Source organism: Meleagris gallopavo, chromosome 1 (assembly GCF_000146605.3).
Source record: "Meleagris gallopavo isolate NT-WF06-2002-E0010 breed Aviagen turkey brand Nicholas breeding stock chromosome 1, Turkey_5.1, whole genome shotgun sequence".
NCBI classification, from domain to species: Eukaryota; Metazoa; Chordata; class Aves; order Galliformes; family Phasianidae; genus Meleagris; species Meleagris gallopavo.
In genome coordinates, this window is record NC_015011.2 from 135,363,777 (window position 1) to 135,383,686 (window position 19,910).

Here is a 19,910-nt window from a genome sequence, read left to right on the forward strand (position 1 = left end):
CCAGCTCAGGCTGCCCAGGGCCCCATCAAACCTGGCCTTGAGTGCCTCCAGAGATGGGGCACCACAGCTTCTCTGGGCAGCTGTGGCAGTGCCTCACTGTCCTCTGATAAAGAATTTCCACCTAATAGCTAACCTATTTTTCCCCTCTTTTAGTTTAAAGCCATTCCCCCTTGTTCTGTCACTATTAGACTTATGAAATGTTGCTCCCCTTCCTGCTCATAAGGTCCCTTTAAGTACTGAAAGGCTGCAATGGGGTCTCACTTGAGCCTTCTCTTCTTCAAGCTAAACAAACCCAACTCCCACAACCTTTCACTGTAAGAGAGCCCTTTGATCACATTAATGGCCCTTCTCTGGACTTGCTCCAACAGCTCTGCATCCTTCTTTTGTGGGGGCCCCAGACCTGGACACAGGTTGACCTCAACAGACTTGAAAGGTGGGCCCAGGTGAACCTAATGAGGATCAGCACAGCAAAGTGCAAGGTTTTGCACTTGGGCTGGAGGAATCCCAGGCATTTATACATACTGAAAGGAGCAGTCCTTGAGAGCAGCCCTGCAGAGAAGGAGCTGGGGGTCCTGGTGGATGAAAAATTTAGCATGAGGCAGCAGTGTGCTCTTGCATCTCAGAAAGCAAATGGTATCCCGGGCTCCATCAGAAGAGAGGTGGTCAGCAGGGACAGGGAAGTGATTGTCCCTCTCTACTCTGCTCTTGTGAGGCCCCATCTGGAGTACTGTGTCCAGGTCTGGAGCCCCCAGTACAAGAAAGACAGAGCTGTTGGAGAGGGTCCAGAGGAGAGCCACAAAGATGATGAGGGGGCTGGAGCACCTCCCCTGCGAAGACAGGCTGAGGGAGCTGGGCTTGTTCAACCTGGAGAAGAGAAAGCTGTGGGGTGACCTCATTGCAGCCTTTCAGTACCTGAAGGGAGCCTACAAACAGGAGGGGAATCAACTCTTTGAAAGAGTAGATAACAGCAGGACAAGGAGAAATGGTTTTAAGTTGAGGGAGGAAAGATTTAGGTTGGATGTCAGGGGGAAGTTCTTTACAGAGAGAGTGGTGAGGTGCTGGAACAGGCTGCCCAGAGAGGTTGTGGATGCCCCGTCCCTGGAGGTGTTCAAGGCCAGGTTGGATGGGGCTCTGGGCAGCCTGGTCTCGTATTAAATGGGGAGGTTGGAGATTCATGATCCTTGAGGTCCCTTCCAACCCTGGCCATTCTGTGATTCTGTATCTTTATGATACACTTACTTCCTTCTCACTTATAGAATCATGGAATTGTTTGAGATTAAAGGGACTTTAAAGGTCTTCTAGTCTAACTCCCCTGCAATGAACAGAGACACCTACAGCTCGATCGGGTTGCTCGGGGCCTGGTCAAGCCTGACCTTACATGTCTCTAGGTGGAGTGCATTCACCATGTCTCTGGGCAACCTGTTCCAATGCTTCGCTACACTTATTGTAAAAATTTTTGTCCTTATATCCAGTCTGAATTTCTCCTGCTTTAGTTTGGAACCATTTCCACTTGTCCTATCACAACAGACTACTAACAAGTCTGTCCCCTTCTTTCTCATAGCCTCCCTTCAGACACAGAAAGGCTACTGTCTTAATGCCCTCAATGGGCATGGTATTTCAGGTCCTTTCAACAACCTGTTGGAAAAGAAACATTTTATTGTCAGTTTCCTTTTATGCTTTTCTTCAGTGCAGTGATACTCTTTGAAGACATACTCTTAAGTTTCCTATGGTCGACTGATTTTGGTTGTAGTTCCATTTACAAGACATGCTACAAGAAGCTACTCAAAAAGTTATATCCCACTCTCTTGTGTGAGCCTGTGCTAAAATCTTTATATACTACTCCTCAGATGCCTGGGTGAGATCTGATGCTTCCTAGGTATGGGTTTGCAGGATCAGGATCTGCAGTTTCACAAAAAATGTACTAATGAAATGTTTTTTTGGGTTCTAATACTTGTCAAGCTGGATTCCATGCAGATATAGAAGCTCTAGACTTAGCCTCTGACTCCTGGAGCAAATAAGCAGTCCAAGCTATTCTCCTGAAAGAGAAAGGAACAAAGGATCATTTCTCCTCCACTTCTCAGCTCTGGACCATGCAGATTGAATTATCTCTGTTCCCTGTTCTGCTTCAATCCTCCAAAGTGCCATTGCCAAATCCTTTGTGGAGATTGTCTTCCGCAACCAACTTCCTTGTAGGCAACATCAGGCTATTTCTTCTTCCCCTTCAATATCTCTGATATTGTCTGAGACAAAAGTACCACTGCTTCCTTGTGTTCACTGCTGTTGGTATGCAGCTGGTGCTGGTTTAGACTCTCCTGAGACAGAGTTTAGCTGTCATTCAAGCAAGGCCAAGGTTGCTCACGTTGTTGCCTGTCAGAGCTTAAAGGCAGCATGTTTCCAAAGTTATTGGCTATTTTCCTTTTATTTCACATGGAAGTACTGTGCCCCTATCATGTCTGCCCACCACAAGGACTTTCATTCAACCATTTCAGGAATGTTTGCACTTCTGGTCTTAAAGTGATCTAGGTTTTCTTGTAACATGAGTTGAATTGAACCAGGGCAATTCCCACCCGAAGAGCAGTTCCTCAGGTTTGTGAGAAAACCAAGTTCCTATCCTGCAGGATGATGAATGCAGCTCCTAAGAAAACTTTGGAAAGGAGTATTATTCTTTTTGTGTAGTCGTTGGGAAGAGCAAACAATGATTCCTCATGCTTTCAGATGTTCTGCATTCTGCCTGCTGCCTGGCAGTTACATGTTTATGGGCTTCGCTGTGTCCTGTATCACTTTCCAGCCTCTTTTCGTATCTCTCCCTTTCTCGTCCTGTCATGAGTGTGATGTTCCTGACAAATTTTGTGCTTCTGAGTTTGGTGAGTCTCTTATTGGGTACGTTACTGGCTCTGTTCTCAAGTGGACTGATACAGAATTGCTGTTGGAATAGCAGTATTGGTATCTATTGGTATCAGGTAGAGAAAAGCATTCGTCCTTATGAAGAGCCTTATCCTAATTGAAGCATGTCTGATGTTGAAATCATTTTCTGTTGTCACTGGGCTCACTGTCTCTTTCCCTGAACTAGTAGCACTGAATCCTGGACTCAGCCTTTCTGTGTTTCATCTGACAGCAGCAAAGCTAAATTGCTGTTCTCAGCAGAGCAGGCTTACTTTCATTCTGTATGAGAGGTAATGATTGATAGCAAAGTAGCTCTGTGTAACTCATGTTACAGGGTAAAATCGACTGGGTTCTCAAACTGCATGCTCATTCCTCTTACTCAATTCTCAAGCTTTGTTTTAGCTCCAATAAAATGTGTGAAATACCAGCTGGGGTTCTTCTCCTGACTGAGGCCCTTCCTGGCTGCCATTTCTGACCGCTGGTGTTGGTAGATAACACCAGCCTTCTCTCCTTCCCCAATGCTACCCTCCCGAAGCTCACACACCAGTTGTTCAAAGAGCATTTTCTACTGAAGATGTCTATCTGCAGGGATATACACTTCAGAAAACTCATTTTCTCTTGAATCTCTAGTTAAGGTTGCATGGAATTTTCTTGGCTTTAAATACCTCTTGTTGGGAGTAACTGAAGTTTGGGCCATTGTCATGGATCACCTCCATAGAGCCCATTTGAAGATTTTTCTTTTAGTGGATTCCCAGTCCCACATCAAATGAAGTATCAGCCTTTCTGCCTTTCTGTTTGGTTGCTGGGATTCATTTCCCACCTTCAGGCCCCACATCTTCAGGATTTAAGCTGAGAAGATCTTCGCTTAGCATGAGACAGATGCAGGGATATGATAGAGTTGTGTTTCTGTTGGAGCTATACTGGTGCAGGTACAACTTGGGAACACCAACACTAGGCAGATAAATGCCGTTGGTTATGCTAAGCAGTATTGCTGCTTATGCTCAGAACTATTAGTATTCAGTGGCTTCCACACAGATGTCTTGATTAGAAGAACAGTGTTTGAAAATATGCTAACAGAACCTTAAATACAGGTTTATGCAGTTTGCAAGCAGAATTTATTCTCTAATATATGTAATGGGCCTTGATGAAAGTCATTCACGGTTAAGTGGGATGTTTATTTGCTTTCTGTGTGCAGGCATATACTGTTGTCTAACTTGATTTTGAAGCTTGAGGTGTTCGTAAGAAAAATGTTGGCATTGAATGCCTTCTCACCTCTTTCTGAGCAGTATTCAGCAAGAAACTGTTGCTGCTCCTGTTCAGATATTATTTTCAATTACGTTGCTTTTAAAATTTAGCATATGACTGAGGCAAATGTTAAGCTGTCGTTCCTCCTCCAAGTCAGCAAATGATCTGCTCTGAATTTAAACAGAATGTACAAGTAGATCATTCTTTCTTATTTTCCTCTTTATGTAGAACAGAACTGTTTTGGTAACTACCATCTATAGCACTTTCAGTCCTGTCAGTTTGAACAACAGCTTTTAACATTTCCCAAAGCACTTGATGAGGTAGCAGGGTAACTCTTTAAGAAAGTTGTTTTCACCATCTGCCTGATTTAAATGAAATATTTTCCTGTGTACCTGAGGTTTTGGATAGAAGGGCCCAGCACATGACACTAGAGTTAAAAGACAAAAGACCCAGTTACATTGAATACCACATAAAGTATGAAATAAAGATGCTATTTGCATCAGGGAAGGGATATTTTTCTCTGTTAAATGTTTCTTTCATTCAGGTAGTATGAGTGGTGGTCAGTAGTTAATCGTCTCATATGTAAGGTTCGAGAGCTTGGAGTGATTAATGAGCTAGTTGTAGTTATGCATACAGGAGTATATAAGTAAAACTGAGGCAGTTGGGCAGGTGATATATATAAATCTTGCCCACAAAGCAAGACTTTTGACATTGCTGAATTTTGGAAGGAGGGCAAGTTCTTGGATTACTGTGTGGGAACTAACAGAGACCAGAGCAGGACCTTTTGATGTTAACTGCATGTTTCCACCAGTAGCTTAAAAAAGCAGGTAACTTGGAAGATGGCTCTAATGTGAAGAATCTCTAGCAGTGGAACTCCAGTTTTCACATTTTTTTTAAACCTTCTGTAACAAAGCTATGCTGTTTAGGGATGTTCCTTTCCCTGCCCACCCCGCCATCCCCAGCAACTGTGGCTGTAGCCTTGAGCACAGCCTGGACTTGGAATATTTGCCTGCCTCAAGCTGTGCAAGACGACAAACTTATGCTTGCTAAGCCCGTTTTCCAAGCATCTCTGCCACAGAGCTGCCTGCTGACCTCTATGAAGCTGAGTCCATGCTAACTCTGCATTTTTGCAGGCTCAAAGCAAGGAACACCGAACTACTTCCTAGGGGTTTTAGTGCCCATCTGTAGGAGCTGGTATGCAGTGTGCTAGGGAGTGTGCTGCCTCGAGTCTGGCTACTCCAGCTTAGTCAGACGAAAGCCCAGGTCAGCCCAGTGTTTTTAGGTTAGTAGCACGTGCTGAACGCTGGAGCTAAACTGTAATGTCAGTCACCTCGGTGTCACCAATATTTCTGAACTAGTATCTGTGCTTTTAGAGAACGATCCTGTCAGCCTCTTTGATTACCCTGCCAGAGGACTGCAGGGTAGGATAACTGACCCTCGGGTCAGTACTGGGACCAATACTCTTTAATATTTTCATCAATGACATCGACAGTGGGAATTGAGTACAGCAAGATCCTAGATGACACCAAGCTGTGCTGTGCAGTCGACATGCCTGAGGGATGGGATGCCATCCAGAGAGACCTACACAGGCTTGAGCAGTGGGCTGAGGAGAACTTCATGAGGTTCAACAAATCCAAGTGCAAGGTCTTGCACCAGGATCGTGGGAACTCACCCCCACTCCCCAAATCAGTGCAAGCTGGGGGATGTGAGGATAGAGCACAGCCCTGCTGAAAAGGACTTAGGGATACTAGTGGATAGCAAGCTGGACACAAGCCAGCAATGTGCCCTCACGGCCCAGAAAGCCAACCATATACAAAAGAAGCATAGGCAGCAGGATAAGGGAGGTGATCCTCCTCCTCTACTCCGTGCTGATGAGGCCTCACCTGGAGTACTGCGTCTGGATGCAGAGTCCTCAGCACAGGAAAGACACAGACCTGTTGGAGCACATCCAGAGGAGGGCCACAGAAATGATCTGTGGAATGGAACACCTCCCTACGAGGACAGGCTGAGAGAGCTGGGGCTGCTCAGGCTGGAGAAGGCTCCAGGGAGACCTGATAATTGCCTTTCAGTATCTAGAAGGGGGCTATAAGAAGAGGGGACTCTTTAGCAGGGTGATAGGGCGAGAGAAAATGGTTTCCAACTAAAAGAAAGGATGTTTAAACTGGATAGGAGAAAAAGGTTTATTACAGTAAGGTTGGTGAGGCACTGGAACAGGTTGCCCAGAAATGTGGATGCCCCATCCTTGGAGACATCCAAGGTCAGGCTGGGCAGGGCTCTGATTGAGCTGTGGGTGTGTAGATGCCCTTGTTCATTGCAGGGGAGTTGGATTAGATGAGCTTTAAAGGTCCCATCCAACTCAAATAATTCTGTAATGCTGATGAATTTCTCAGGCCTCAGCTGACTGGAGTTCCAGGTACATGGACATAGACTCGGTCACAAGGTACATTGTGCCCAGGTGCCAAGGGAAACTGGCAGTTACCTATTTGGACAAGTGAAGACATTATTCACAGAAGTCTGGTTACTGGCAAGTTGTAGACGTGCAACCTGTTGTTTAAAGGACCTCACCTGCTCAGTAGCCCACTGAAGATATTTTGTCTTTACTTTGAAATATCTAGCAGAAAATTGAGTTGCATACTTGGCATTTTCAGATTGAGGTAGAACGCACTTTTTATAGAGATTATAGCAAGGCTATACTGCTGACTGGGGTGTTGGGATGATTTTGTGGTCAGTGCTATCCAGTATTATGGTATGCTGAGTTTTGAACTGTCTTCAAACACACAGGTTAAGGAATTTTGCCAAGAATGGTCTGGGATATGGCTCTTTTTAAGGGACCTAGGAAATGCATTGTTTATTGCTGATGTCAGTAAAGGAAACCTTGCCCACAGTATCTTTCCTTTGCAAGGTAAAACAATGAGAGTGTGATGTATCTTTAGAGAAAATTAATTACTATTGTGAGATAAATGTTGCTGTTTCATATGCTGCTACAGTAGCTTTCTGTTTGTTTCATTAAGTTTCAATCTTTTATTGAAATCATTGACTCCAATTTCCTTATTTTTCCCTTTCAAATACTGAATGCCGAGGTTATTATGTAGTTAAACCAGTTCATCAGGAAAACCACAAGTTTACTACTAATAATATTTCAAATATCATTGCAGATATTCTTTCTGCCCATGCACATCTAATTTAAAAAGCTGAAAAGTACACTTAAGTCAGATGTGGGCAGAACTTTACGCAATGGCCTTTTCTGAGATCCCATTGAGGGCCAGGTTGTATACTGTTGAACAAAGGCAGAGTAAATAGAATACATGTGCAATTGCTGTTCCATGCAATAGATGGGAGGAGTTCTGACTGGCTGTAAGAAGCTGTGGATGTTCCCTTGAGCGTGCTGCCTGGTGTCTGTTCCTTGCGCCTTAGGATTCATGCTCTGTGAAGACTTCCTTGGCTGTCTGATCCTCCAGTTGTACCCAGGAGCTCCACAGCAGTCCATTCCTTCTCCATGGAGGGAATGGAAATGTTCCCTCCATTCTGCTCCTAGTTCTTGTTTCTTGCAGACAGTGTTTTATACTCATTCATATCAGTCCACTCCCTTTTTTCGATTAGAATGGTGAATCTGTGCAAGAGTCCTGCATGTCTCTGTTACTGGGGCATTGGTGACCATCGTGTTTCAAGGCAAAGATCACAGGCTGTAGGCTGGATAAACCATTCAGAGGGGTGGGTTTTTTGCATTTTTTACCTTCTTTCAGTAGTATCCTGCCCATTTGTTTCTCCAAACTTCTTCCTCGTCAGGTCCTTTCCAGCATGGATGATCTTGATTTCATGTATTTTTGGTTCTGGTTTTCATAGAAGCATGGAATGATTTGAGTTGGAAGAGACATTTAAGATCACCTAGTTCCAATCCCCTGCTATAGGCAAGGGAAACCTCCCTTTAGACCAGGTTGCTCAAAGCCCAATCCAGCCTGGCATTGAACACCTCCAGGGTGGAGGCATCCACAGCCTCTCTGGGCAACCTGTTCCAGTGTGTTACCACCCTCACAGTAAAGAATTTCTTCCTAATATCTAGTTTAAATCTACCATCTTCCAGCCTAAAACCATTTCCCCTTGTTCTGTTTCTTTCAACAAAGAATTGAAAGTTGGCTTTGGCAATCTATTTTATAATTGCCATTTGAAAGCTGGAACAGAAAATAGAGATTTCTATTGAAATTAATGTGTTGCATTTCAGGGAATAAACATGGAGATTCTTTGCCCTTACTCTGTAAATTTTCCCAATTACAGTGAAGGGTTACCTTTATCCAGACAGAGCACTGGCTCCTACTGTGACACAGCTTGTTTCTCAGTTCTTACTGAGTAGGTTGGTGGCATACAGGTCCCAGATGGCCAGTCATAGGAGAAAGATTTTTCAGGGAATTGTGTGTTTCAGGAGTAGAGTGGGAGTAAATTCAGGTTAATTTTATCCTCTCTGGTTCCCTTCCTTTTAGGACCTCCACTAAAAATTGTACTCACCAAAGGACACTATTTTGGGCATTCCTAAATGTCAGGTATTTCTGGCCACTAGCAAATGATAACCTTGTGGAAGGTTGTCCCTTACAGCACCTTCAGGGGGTGTGTGAATCTCGGGTCATTTCAAAAGGCAATGTTTAGTTTCATCATTGATAACTGTATGTGCTGGCGTTTAATTGTGTGCAAACCTACCTTAACTTTGGAATTTGGGTGTTTTATTAGCAAAATTTCTTAGTTGTTTTAATTAGCAATATTCTAAGTCCTTTCCCGTGTGATTATTTCTTGGGACAGTAGTGAGCAGCTAGTTCTTGCTCGTAGGAGGAGTCCTACTAGACAACATTAAATAGATTTTGGTGTGAAAGTGAAGTTATCCTGAGCTGTATTTATTATACAATCACAATGAAGGTTCTTCTAAATACACAGGAAAGCTCATGCTGAACATGGAGGTGCATTTTCAGATGAAAATCCATTTTTCTGCTTCCAGAAATAAAACATTCCCTATAGAGGATGTAGCCATTGTTGCTGTAAGCAACTCTTGTATGCTGTATTTGCAGTAGTAGAGTGTTTAAAAGGAGGGGTGGGGGTTCATCTCACCTAATTCTTGATTCCTGAAAATACAGTAGTTAAGTTTTCTCTGCTCTCTCTATGAGAACTGAGGAGGGACAGATACATCTGCAGGTGATCCATGCCACCCTAAATGCAGTGCCTAAGCCAGATGCACTCCTGTTCTGAGCCTTTTGACCTTTAAATGGCAGCAGGTGAGATGAATCCTGTCCGCAATCGATAAGAGGCAGAGGTTCTCCAATGAATATTGTGCCCTTCAGGAGGTGATTATGTTGTGAGGGCTCTCTTATTTCTGATTTTTATGGTTACCACATTATCCCTTTTCTCCCCACAACTTCCTCTGTGAGGTTCCGTGTCTGTCAACAGACAGCTTCTGTCTGGATTTATGGAACAGGAAGAAAGGAAAATAATTACTTTTGGATTTATTTTATTTTTTGAATTAAAAAAAGCTTTCTAAATAAGGGAATGGACTTTGTATCCCCTTACTGTTTTATAAAGGTAGAAAGAGAAAACAAAGATCGTTTCAATGTTAGATTAGAAATTGATACCTCAGAGACTCAGTACACAACAAAAGTTGTTTGGCCAGTAGATTTTACTTAACAAGATGGAATTTTTCTTCAGAGCAGAGGTCAAATGCCTCACTTAGATTGTGGAGAGCGTGTTAGAGAAGTGGGAGTTCAAAATGTTATTAGAAAGAAATGTCTTATTTCTCTGGGGGTGTGCCAGTGACCTAGCCTTCCAGAAACTATTTACCCGTACCTCCTGTGCTTGTAAATTCCACCTTTTTTTTCCCTTAAGCATAAATTCTTGAGGTGAACAGTGGACCTTGAGAATTCATTGATTTAACCTGTTGTTGTATGTATGTGTAAAGAGAAATTCTAGCTAGTAGCTGGGGGACCAGACACTAACAGCAACAGCCAAACCTTAATTGTTTCAGAAACAGAAAACACTTTGGCAAAATTAATTCACTGGATTGATTAAAATAAAGTTAAAAAATTGTTTGGAAAGATATTGACTTCTGAGGTGTGATGTCTTGCATCAGACTTGGTTACAAGGAATATTTATTCTGTCCTCGAAAAAGAAGTGCCATGATAGATTGGTGTACTGAAACCAGAATAAATTGAGGATTCATCTTAATTAGAAGTGGGGCACTAATCATTTTAAGTGTACTGAAGGAATTTGAGGAAGCTGCTAATGAACAAAAAATATTATTTCTAATTAAAACTGATTATAAAACGAGGTTGCAGTGAATGGTATTCATATCATCAAAAATTCTGGGGGATGTTTCTTCTTACATATTATCTTGTTAATTTCTTGGAGTTCAGTGCTATATGATATCTACTAAGAAGAGCCTAGCACAGTTCAAAGGTAATTGGACTTCTGGATGTGTAACATTCATTTATACAGAAGAAAATACGAACCTGGGTGCTAGATCTGCAGCACTGTCTTATTGTAACCACTGAGTCAAATCAAATGTAATTTAAATTAAGTTAAAACAGCAGGCACCAAGCAGTACAGTTTCTGTGATGGAAATGTACGCATCTGTGTGCACATAATTTTAATGAATAAAGAATTATAGAATCATAGAATGGTTTAGGTTGGAAGAGATCTTAAAGATCACCTAGTTCCAGCCCCCTGCTATAGGCAGAGACACCACCCACTAGACCAGGTTGCTCAAAGTCCAATCCAGCCTGACCTTGAATGCCCAAGGAGGTTGTGGATGCCCCATCCCTGGAGGCATTCAAGGCCAGGCTGGATGTGGCTCTGGGCAGCCTGGTCTGGTGGTTGGAGACTCTGCACATGGCAGGGGGGTTGAAACTAGATGATCATTGTGGTCCTTTTCAGCCCAGGCCGTTCCATGATTCTTTTATCTCATAGGTTTTTTTAAATCTTTCAAAGAGAGGCTACCTAGTGTTCAGTATGTTCCTCACACAGCTGCTGAATATGCTTATTTGTAAATTTGAATATTTTTATAGTAGCCGAATGGTATGAGCTGTATGAAATTTGCTATTCAGAGTTACATAAGCAGCTGAATATAAAAGAGGACCTGTGGCTTCCCAGGTGGGGATTACACCTGGTAGACTGTGAAACGCAGCCCAAGCTGAGAACTGTGCAAGTGTGTACATGTAATGGCGAGGTTGATAATCTGTAGTGGCTCCTAATGTAGCTGCAGCTGTGTACTGAGAGAAGCCCTCAGGCTTGTTGCAGTGGGTCGTGTTTCAGTCTCACGCTTACATGAAAACAGTGCCCAAATGAGCAAAAGTAATGTTGGCTTGAAACACACTGCTATGTTCTGGTCATCTATTTAAAAACAGAAGGGAAACATTGCTACTGCAACTGGAAAAATTAGAATCGTGTAGGAGTGAATGTGGATATGTGCATTCCGTCATCAGTAATCTACAGGAACCATTGTGGGCTGTGTTTATTTTGACTGTAGGAACAGAGGTACATGTAGTACCCTGGGAATTAATTAATTAACATTACTTCTTTGGATTTTTCTCTTCTTTGTTACTTGGAGATGTACATTTCCTATATGTGACTTAAGTTGGCATCGTGAGTCTCCTACATCAGAGGAATGAGTTAGGCATTGTTTTCTTCTTTGCTTATCAATACCACTGTGTCAATTGTATGTAGGAGCCTTCTTGTCACTGCTTGAACTAGGGAGGGAATGATGCCACTGTAAAATTACCAATGGATATGAAAATGTCATCTTTTACTTTAAAGAACGTAATAGAATTTATTTTACTGTGAAAAAGCATGTTATGTGGCCAGACTTACAGTATAGCACCTACCTTTTAGACAGGAAGAAAATGCAAGTGCCTTAAAGTTATCTGCATTTTTCTTTGCAGGCTATTATAGAAAAATCAAAACTGAAAGGAATTCCTATCATTATCGACGCCGTAAGTATATTTTTGATTGATTCAGTGGCTTGACATTTAAGAATGTATTCAGAAAATGTTTTTCTTCCTGTTTCTTGCAGGATGGACTGTGGATAATTTCCCAGCAGCCTTCTCTTATTCAAGGGTACCAGCGAGCTATTCTTACTCCAAACTATATGGAGTTTAGCAGACTATATGAGGCCATGGTGAGCTGTTTCCCTTTTTTGATACTTAAGTACACACAAGTTTAGTCTCGTAGGCTTTAAATGCCCTATTACTGGGCTAAACATCACGTGATGCCTCTTATATGCAAGAGAAGCATTGTCTGGGTTTTCATTCTGAGGCATAATTGCTTCAGCAATACATATTCTTAAATAGAGCTCTCCTTTACAGAAGACCCTTTCTTAGGTATTTCTGGCACTGCAATGGGTATAGAGTAAAAATACCTGGAAAGACTGATGATGATGCTTTTTCTTTTCCCCCCACATGCTACAGTAGCATGTGTTAGAATGTTTTGTTCTAGTAATAAAATACGTACTGTGTGTGGAATTCTTGTGTTATAGCTTAGAGACCCCGTAGACAGTAGTGATCATCATGGATGTGTTTTAAGACTCAGCCAAGCCTTGGGGAATTTGACAGTTGTTCAAAAGGGAGAACGAGATCTTATTTCAGATGGAGAGAAAGGTAAGTGAAATCTTTTGCTCTTAGCAATGTGATTTGTTTGTTTTCAGTTGAAGTCCAGTGGCTGACTGTATACTAACTGGTTGGCTGTATTCTGACAATTGAGAAGGGGGAGGAAAGGCTGTCTTTGCAGATCACCTTTAGGTGCCTTATGTAAGTTGGTATTTTAAAAAAGGGCAATTTTCTTGCTGAAAAAAAGTTGCTGATTTTATTTTGAATGTAAATGGCTGTAACCAATGTCTAATATTAAATGCGTATTAAGAAACTCATTCACAGAATCAGAATGGCTTGGGTTGGAAAGGACCCCAAGGATCACCAAGTTTCAACCCCCCCATTCACTATTTTTGTAAGCTGTTTAAAAGTCCTTCACTGAGATGGTCTAAGTGCAGGTGTCACTGCTAAATCCATGCAGAATAATGCTATTTTTACACCATGTATTGATGTGTCTGAAAAGAAGATGTCTTGAGGTTCATGGACTGCTTAGTTGCTTGTTATTGTCCTCCGTGGGGTTGTAGATTAGCATGTACCTATATGATTTATGTATTAGCCCTGACAACTTTAATTTAGCTCTAGATCATCATTACAACTTTTTAAAACTGTCACTTACTAATATAGTTTAAGTATACTTAACAAAATTAGCTGCTTGTCTTGTGTTAAGATTGTTTGCTGTGATAAGTATAAAATGAATTCATGAGTGTCTTCATCCCATTTTGACTCCATGGCATTATTTCACATACATAACAAGCAGCAGCCCTGCCCCTAATTACTTGAAATGCTGAACTCTGATAAGTACTGATGTTTTCAGAATCTTTTTGCATATCTTTTTTTATTGTTAGGAGCAATGGGAGTCTTTTATAACAGAAAAACACGTGTAGTACCACAGTTGGTTTGTGCAGAGCCACTTTCCACGTAGCTCCATTAGTACAGCTACTGTAGCAGACTGAAGCAAGCTGAGATTGGAAACGGTGCAGTTACGGCTGCGTGGTGAAGGACTTTGGGTCATGCAGCACCCAAATTGCCTTACATAAGATCTGCTGTCATATTTGTACCAACGGCAGGCTTGATTTGCAACCTTGGACTATCAGTCCATCCTTAAGGGAGAATGATCCATGCCAGAGGAAGAAATACCATGGCTCCAGTTTACGTCAGTTAGAGGCCTTTAGAGGACTGTAGCAAATCTTCTTCCTGTGGTTTTTCTGTCAACCATGTTATTTTTGTGCAGGCTTGTTGCTTTTGTGAGGAATGTTGGGAAAACTGGGTGACACTTTTGACTGAGCACATTGCCTCGTGTATCTCTGTTCTTTTGAGTTGCTCTTCTCGAGAGAAGTATGTTCTCAGTGCTTGCTGGAGAGAGGAGACACTCAGTATCTGTTGTCTCTTGTCGTGCAAGGTTCAAACAAGGGAGGAAGCAACTAAAAGTCTGCAATTTCAATTTTGAATGGTCAGGATGGCACAAATCTGGTGTCTTCCTCATGTGTTTTTGGGGCTTTCACTGTTATTTTTCCTCCCGCCTTTTCCTTTGTCTAACATTCTGATTTTATTTCTCTTAGCAAAGCAGCTTTTTAATTGGAAATAAAAACAACTCTGTGCCTTTGTAGCAATTGTTGATATAGCTATAGGCCGTGTTCCTGTTCTTACATTGGTTATATGATTGATGGCTTTCTCTCTCCTGAATTGCAGACATTACAGGTAGCATTACTGAGCCAAGAGAAAGCAGTTGTCAAGTTTAATACAGATTATAGTGTCTACTACAAACACTGTGTTTAGGTTTTGTGTTGCTGGTAAAGAGCTCCTGAGAATTTTGCAGAAAAGGCTTCAGCTTCCTTTTAACAATAACGTTCTCTGGGTCTGAGAAACACCGTTGGTCAACTTCTGAAGGGCTCCTCCAATGCAGCACAGAGCATGCTGTTGTGTCGCTGACCTTCAATTCTCTCCCAGGTTTTTCATTCTTAACTTACTGCTTTTTTCATCTGTCTGTCCTTTTGATCCGATGTCGTTATTTTTCAGCTGAGGCAACATACTTGATGTTTCCAGCGTGGGGGAAATGCAGATCACTGGATCAGGCAGTGTCCCCTGAGCACAACCAAATATTATGAAAACATCTGTGTTCTCCTTTTGCCTTTTATTTTTCATATCATCATCTGTCTATCATGCTTTAGCCTTATCTGTTTTTAGGCCTTTCCTGCTTGAGCTCCTGTGCCTAGCGCAGCAATACTGACGTCTAGCATCACTTTTAAATGTTCTCCTTTGAGCAGATAATGCATGCATACTTTCTGAAGAGTTAAGTGTCACTGCTCTCCAGAAAAAGTAGAAATTGCAAACTTAGCCATGTAGGTAAGTAGTGTGGTGTGCAGTGCTTGGCTGGTGTGGAAAGAAAGCTTTTTGAGAATACAGGGCTTTGCAGCAGGGAAAACAATGGCTTGATGAATACTTTTTAGCTTAGGTCTGATTGTAGTGGGTTTTTTTCAGTGTACTTTTTATTCATGTGCCTGTAGGAAATACATTTGACAATTTACTTGTGTCATAAAGTGCTTTGATAGTGGGCTGGAAGTACAGGCGTTGTTGGTGAGGGGTTGCTGTTAGCAGATAACTGTAATCAGAACAAACCAGCACAATAAGCTCTGATTGGAAGCTGAAGTTTAAACAAACTCACATCACGAGTAAGGCAGATTTTATTAAGAGTCAAAGAAATTAGCTATGAGAATAACATACCAAGAATGCTGATAGATTCCCAAACTGTAAAATGTCAGGACACCTTTAAGGTTGTTTTATACAAATCCCATCAGATGATTCAAGTGGTTCTTTGAAGCCTTAAAATCAGAACTGAATCACATACGTGGCCTCTGTGAAATCAGTAACGATCCTCCACTACAAATGAGGCTCTCCTAAAATGTCTCAGTTTCAGTTATGAGCTGCCAACTGCCCTGTAAACGTAATTGGCAAGATTTTAAATTAAGTTTTATATACTCTTTTTCTCTTTCCTTTTGCAATTTCACGTTATAGCTTGGTCTACACTTGTTGATTCCCTGCTCTACAAAGATGAGCTTCACCATGCTCTTAGTAGGTGATATCAGTGCCATCACTGACCAGGGTAGGAATGAGTACTCAGCCTATGGGGAAAAGGTAAGTCAGCTTTTATTCACTATGGCACAGCTCTCTAAGGCTTTCTTTTTATTATTCACTGGAGAACTGGTCAATAATAAAGTGTGGTTATACCCATCTTAGTTCCTAGCAAGTTTAAAATTTGGCTGGGTCCTTGAAGTAGAGAGTTTATTTTGCTGATTGTTTGGGGTTTTTAGTTTTTGTTTCATTTTGATTTAATGCTGAGTTTGTCCTATACTTTTGCCAGCACCTGTGTTTGTGCTCTCCTCCTTTCCCAAAGCAGAACTCATGGTAACCAGCCAGTTGCTGCTTCTTGTCTTCTCCTACCTGGAGCCAGTAACAAAACATTTCTCTCCTGTTGCCCAACTGCATGGACAAGAAGAGCAGAGCATGTGAAAGGGAGTAAGGTTTACTGATACGGGGTAAAAAACATCTCTTGCCCCGAATCCCCAAAAAGTACTTAAGAGTTTCTGCTATTTATTCCATACATGGCTAGAAAAGAAGCTATTTGGTGCCTGTCAGTCTCTGGCTTGCTTAGCTAAAAGCTGTTATGGTATCCAGCTGTCCTGTAGATTCTGCCTAGATTGTAACTGAAAGGCACTGCCTTCAACTCCACTCCTGCTTCTGCAGTCCAGGCAAAACAGAGCTTTTGGTTACCATCCACGGTCCCACTCTGTTGTCAACTACATGCACAGCTCAGCCTGTTGTCTCCCTGTCATTACTCGTCTATTACAGCATCCATCCCCTGGCTCCTGCACCCATCCAAGGAAAGAAATACAAAATTTGTTTTCTTTTAACTTACATTACCTGTATTACCTAATATCTCACACTCAAGGACCTAGCTAAGTTTTAGAAGCGTGATTAGTGAATATAAAAGTATAAGCACCCTTTATATAAAAGCCAACTTACATTTTTCCACATCAGTTGAGGGGTTTAAGGGAGCTTACAAGCAGGAGGGGGGGGGACCAACTTTTGCATGGTCTGATAGTGATAGGATAAGGAGGAATGGCTTTGAACTAGAAGAAGGGAGTTTTAGTTTAGCTGATAGGAAGAAATATTTTGCTCAGAGGGTGGTGAGGTGCTGGCATTGTGGAGATGCTGTGGGTGCCCCATCCCTGGAGGGAATTAGAAGCTGCCTGTTTATAGATAGCTCTATCAAAATTCGTGCTTCCTAGTCAGCTCCCAGTGCTTGATATCAGCAAAGCTGCTAAGTTCTAGTTGTTTTTTTTTTAAACTGTCATGACAGCTATTTTCATTTACATCACAGACTGTTTGTTTGTTTGTTTGTTCATTGTTGTGTTTTGAATTAAACATAGAATAGCAATAAATGTGTCATGCTTTTGGGTTTTGACCTGTCTGTGCAGTTTGGGCTGTGAGTTCCTCTGGCTCAACGCTTGCTGGTAGAGATAAAGGGTAGCGTGAGGTCATGGTCTGAATGCTTCCCCAAATGCTAATGTTTATCTTATCTTTAAGGCATGCTGAGAAGGGACTGATGGTAACTTATTCTATGGCCTGATATGTTGGGCAGAGAGCCACTAAAAAACTTGCCCATAGTTATCCAGGAAATGTGGGGCTCAATATTGAATTGTTGAGTATGTAAAGCTTGTGAATTCCTACTTTCCAATATTCTGGCAGTGTGACAGCCTTCATTTCTTCTTCCTGTTGTTACAGATTGTTTTAATGGACTTCTGTAAGCAAGAAACCTGTGTGTGACTCTGTGTGCCAGGGTGTTGTATTTGCTGCATACAGCTCTGGCAATGTTTACGTGCTGTTTAATTGCTGAAATGGTGTTGAAATTGTTGTAACAGGGCAGTGGTTGTTCTGACCTTAGTAGATCTTTCTTGCCTTATTTCATTCAGCGATTTTTTCAGTTACAGCATTTTTACTTCAGCTGCTTACTACAAGTCTGTGTGCTCCATAGGATTATTTTTTTTTTTTCGGAAGGTTGCCTGGCATAAATTGGTTTTCATTACAAGTCTGCCATTAATTATAGTGAGTTAGTTTTTCAGTTCATCACCCTGTGAAATAGTGACATCAGATCTGGTTGCCAGGAACTGTTAAAAAACAGAGCGGGGCACCTCGATCCAGCTGGAATCAGCTGCCTGTTTTTGCCTCTGAAGGTCTTGTTTCTCTGTTTACCTCGTCCACTCGTGTCCATCCAGGCTGGATGGGGCTTTGAGCAGCCTCGTCTAGTGAGAGGTGTCCCTGCCTACAGCAGCAGGGTTGGAACTAGGTGATCTTAAAGCTCCCTTCCAACCCACACCACTCCTTGATGCTGTGATCTAACAGAGCTCAGGTAGTATCACCACCAGTTGGCACCGCTCGGGGCGGCGGTGTCAGGAGGGCACCCGCGTGGTGGCTGAAGAGCTGCTCCGTGCAGGCAGTGGGGCACGTTCAGTCGGGGTGTTGGCTTGGCAGGGGTGGGGAAGGCAGCAGCGTGTTCTTATTGTCGTAGGAGAAGGTTGGGAAAAGCATCTGGGAGACTTTGTCCTGTGCGGGTTGGGCAGCACGCCAGGCTGTCGCAACGCTGCTGTGGGATTCCTTCTTTTGTTTTAAAAGCTCTCAACAGCGACTGTTGTTCGGAGGAGCTTTTCATTCCTTTTCACACTGCCTGTTGTAATGTTCGTCATCCTTTTATTTAGAGATGTTCTTTGAGGAATGGAGCCTCTGTGCGAGAACTGGCCGGGCGTTATACCTTTCCCCCTCATTCAGTGAATTTCCTGTAATTCTGCTTCTTTGAAGCTATTGCTTGGATTTGTTTTCCACCATCTCTGTGCAGAGTACAAAGGTCTGCCTTTGTTGCTGCCTGTGAGGTACTCTGCACATATTTGAGACTTGCAAACAAAAGAGCACGTTTTTTTTTTCTAGTGGGGTATTATAATTGGCCTAGTTTGAGGAGATCTTACTTCCCTGCACAGCTCAAAACTGACTGTAAGGTTGTGGGGCTGCAGAATAGTGGCAGATGGTGACATACAGCTAATAAGCAGGGGCTTGTGCTCAGCTGTCAGTCAGAAGGCCTCAAAGCTTTTGAACAGAGGATTTCCATCCTGCCTCCTGCCAGGAGTTCAAGACCTCAAAGTGAAAATCCTGTGAGATACCATCTTCAAAGTAACAGAATTAGAGGTAATTTCTCCAAAGCACTGTATTTAAAAAAAAAAAAATCCACCTAAGAGGGCATACGTTTTTCAAATACCACCCTCAGAAGAGTATTGCACTTGTGAAATTTGACATTAACTACTGCTCACTGAGAAACACCTCCGGAATCTTAATTTGGGGCTGGGGGAAGGGAGGGAGAAGAGCAATTGGGAAAATTAAGTGCTGTCTGCCGTGTTGGTGGTGACTAATGAATCTTTGCCCTCCCAGTGGCAGCAAAAACGCACAGCTGCCCAGCCTTGTGAGCCCAGCAATTACTGCTGGAAGAGTTGGGAGGCAGTGGAAGCGACGTACAATTCTCTGCTGCACTGAGTAACAAAGAAATGAACTATGCAAATGAACTGGAAAGGGTTTGCTTGTGTTAAGTAGGTTTTTTTTAATCTTGTTATTTAAGGCTTACCTGCAAGGCCTTCGATTTGTGCACAGATTTTTCCCATTATCTGAAAGAACACGGTTACTCTAAAAAATACGAATGGTAATCCCTTTAAAACTACTGAGCTGCTCTGTCACACACCTTGGAGAATCCCAAGGGAAAAGCTGTTGGCACAAGCAGTGCCTTGCTTCGTGCTGCCTTGTGTGCCTTGCTTGCCCAGGAGTATGCTAATAACTGGCTTCCTACTTTTGGACTTGCTGAGAGTGGAGAGCAAGGGTCTTACAATCTGTGAAACCATCTGCATGTCCCTCATAGTTAAAGCTCCACAGAGATCAGTTTGACCAAGGACCTTGGTGTATCAAAACCAGAAAGGCAGCAGCTGCTATGTGACAGAGCCTACCCACAGCGACACTGCTGACAGAGACATGCGTGGACTCTCAGGACACTGCTGACTGGCAGAGATCTCTTTTTGCCTTTGATTTCTACAAAGGCTAAAGAAAAGGCTGTTTACAGTAAACTTGCTTTCTGATGTG

The 19,910-nt window shown here is 42.4% G+C and overlaps 1 protein-coding gene across 1 annotated transcript in view; it reads left to right on the top strand.

The window, feature by feature from the left end:
* NAXD (NAD(P)HX dehydratase) overlaps positions 1-19,910 on the top strand; it is a 48,508-nt gene that overhangs the window by 23,606 nt on the left and 4,992 nt on the right. The window contains exons 7-9 of the mRNA XM_003207857.4: positions 12,039-12,089; positions 12,170-12,274; positions 12,632-12,752. Of these exons, the coding sequence (XP_003207905.2) occupies positions 12,039-12,089; positions 12,170-12,274; positions 12,632-12,752 (277 nt within the window). The remainder of the gene's footprint in view (positions 1-12,038; positions 12,090-12,169; positions 12,275-12,631; positions 12,753-19,910) is intronic.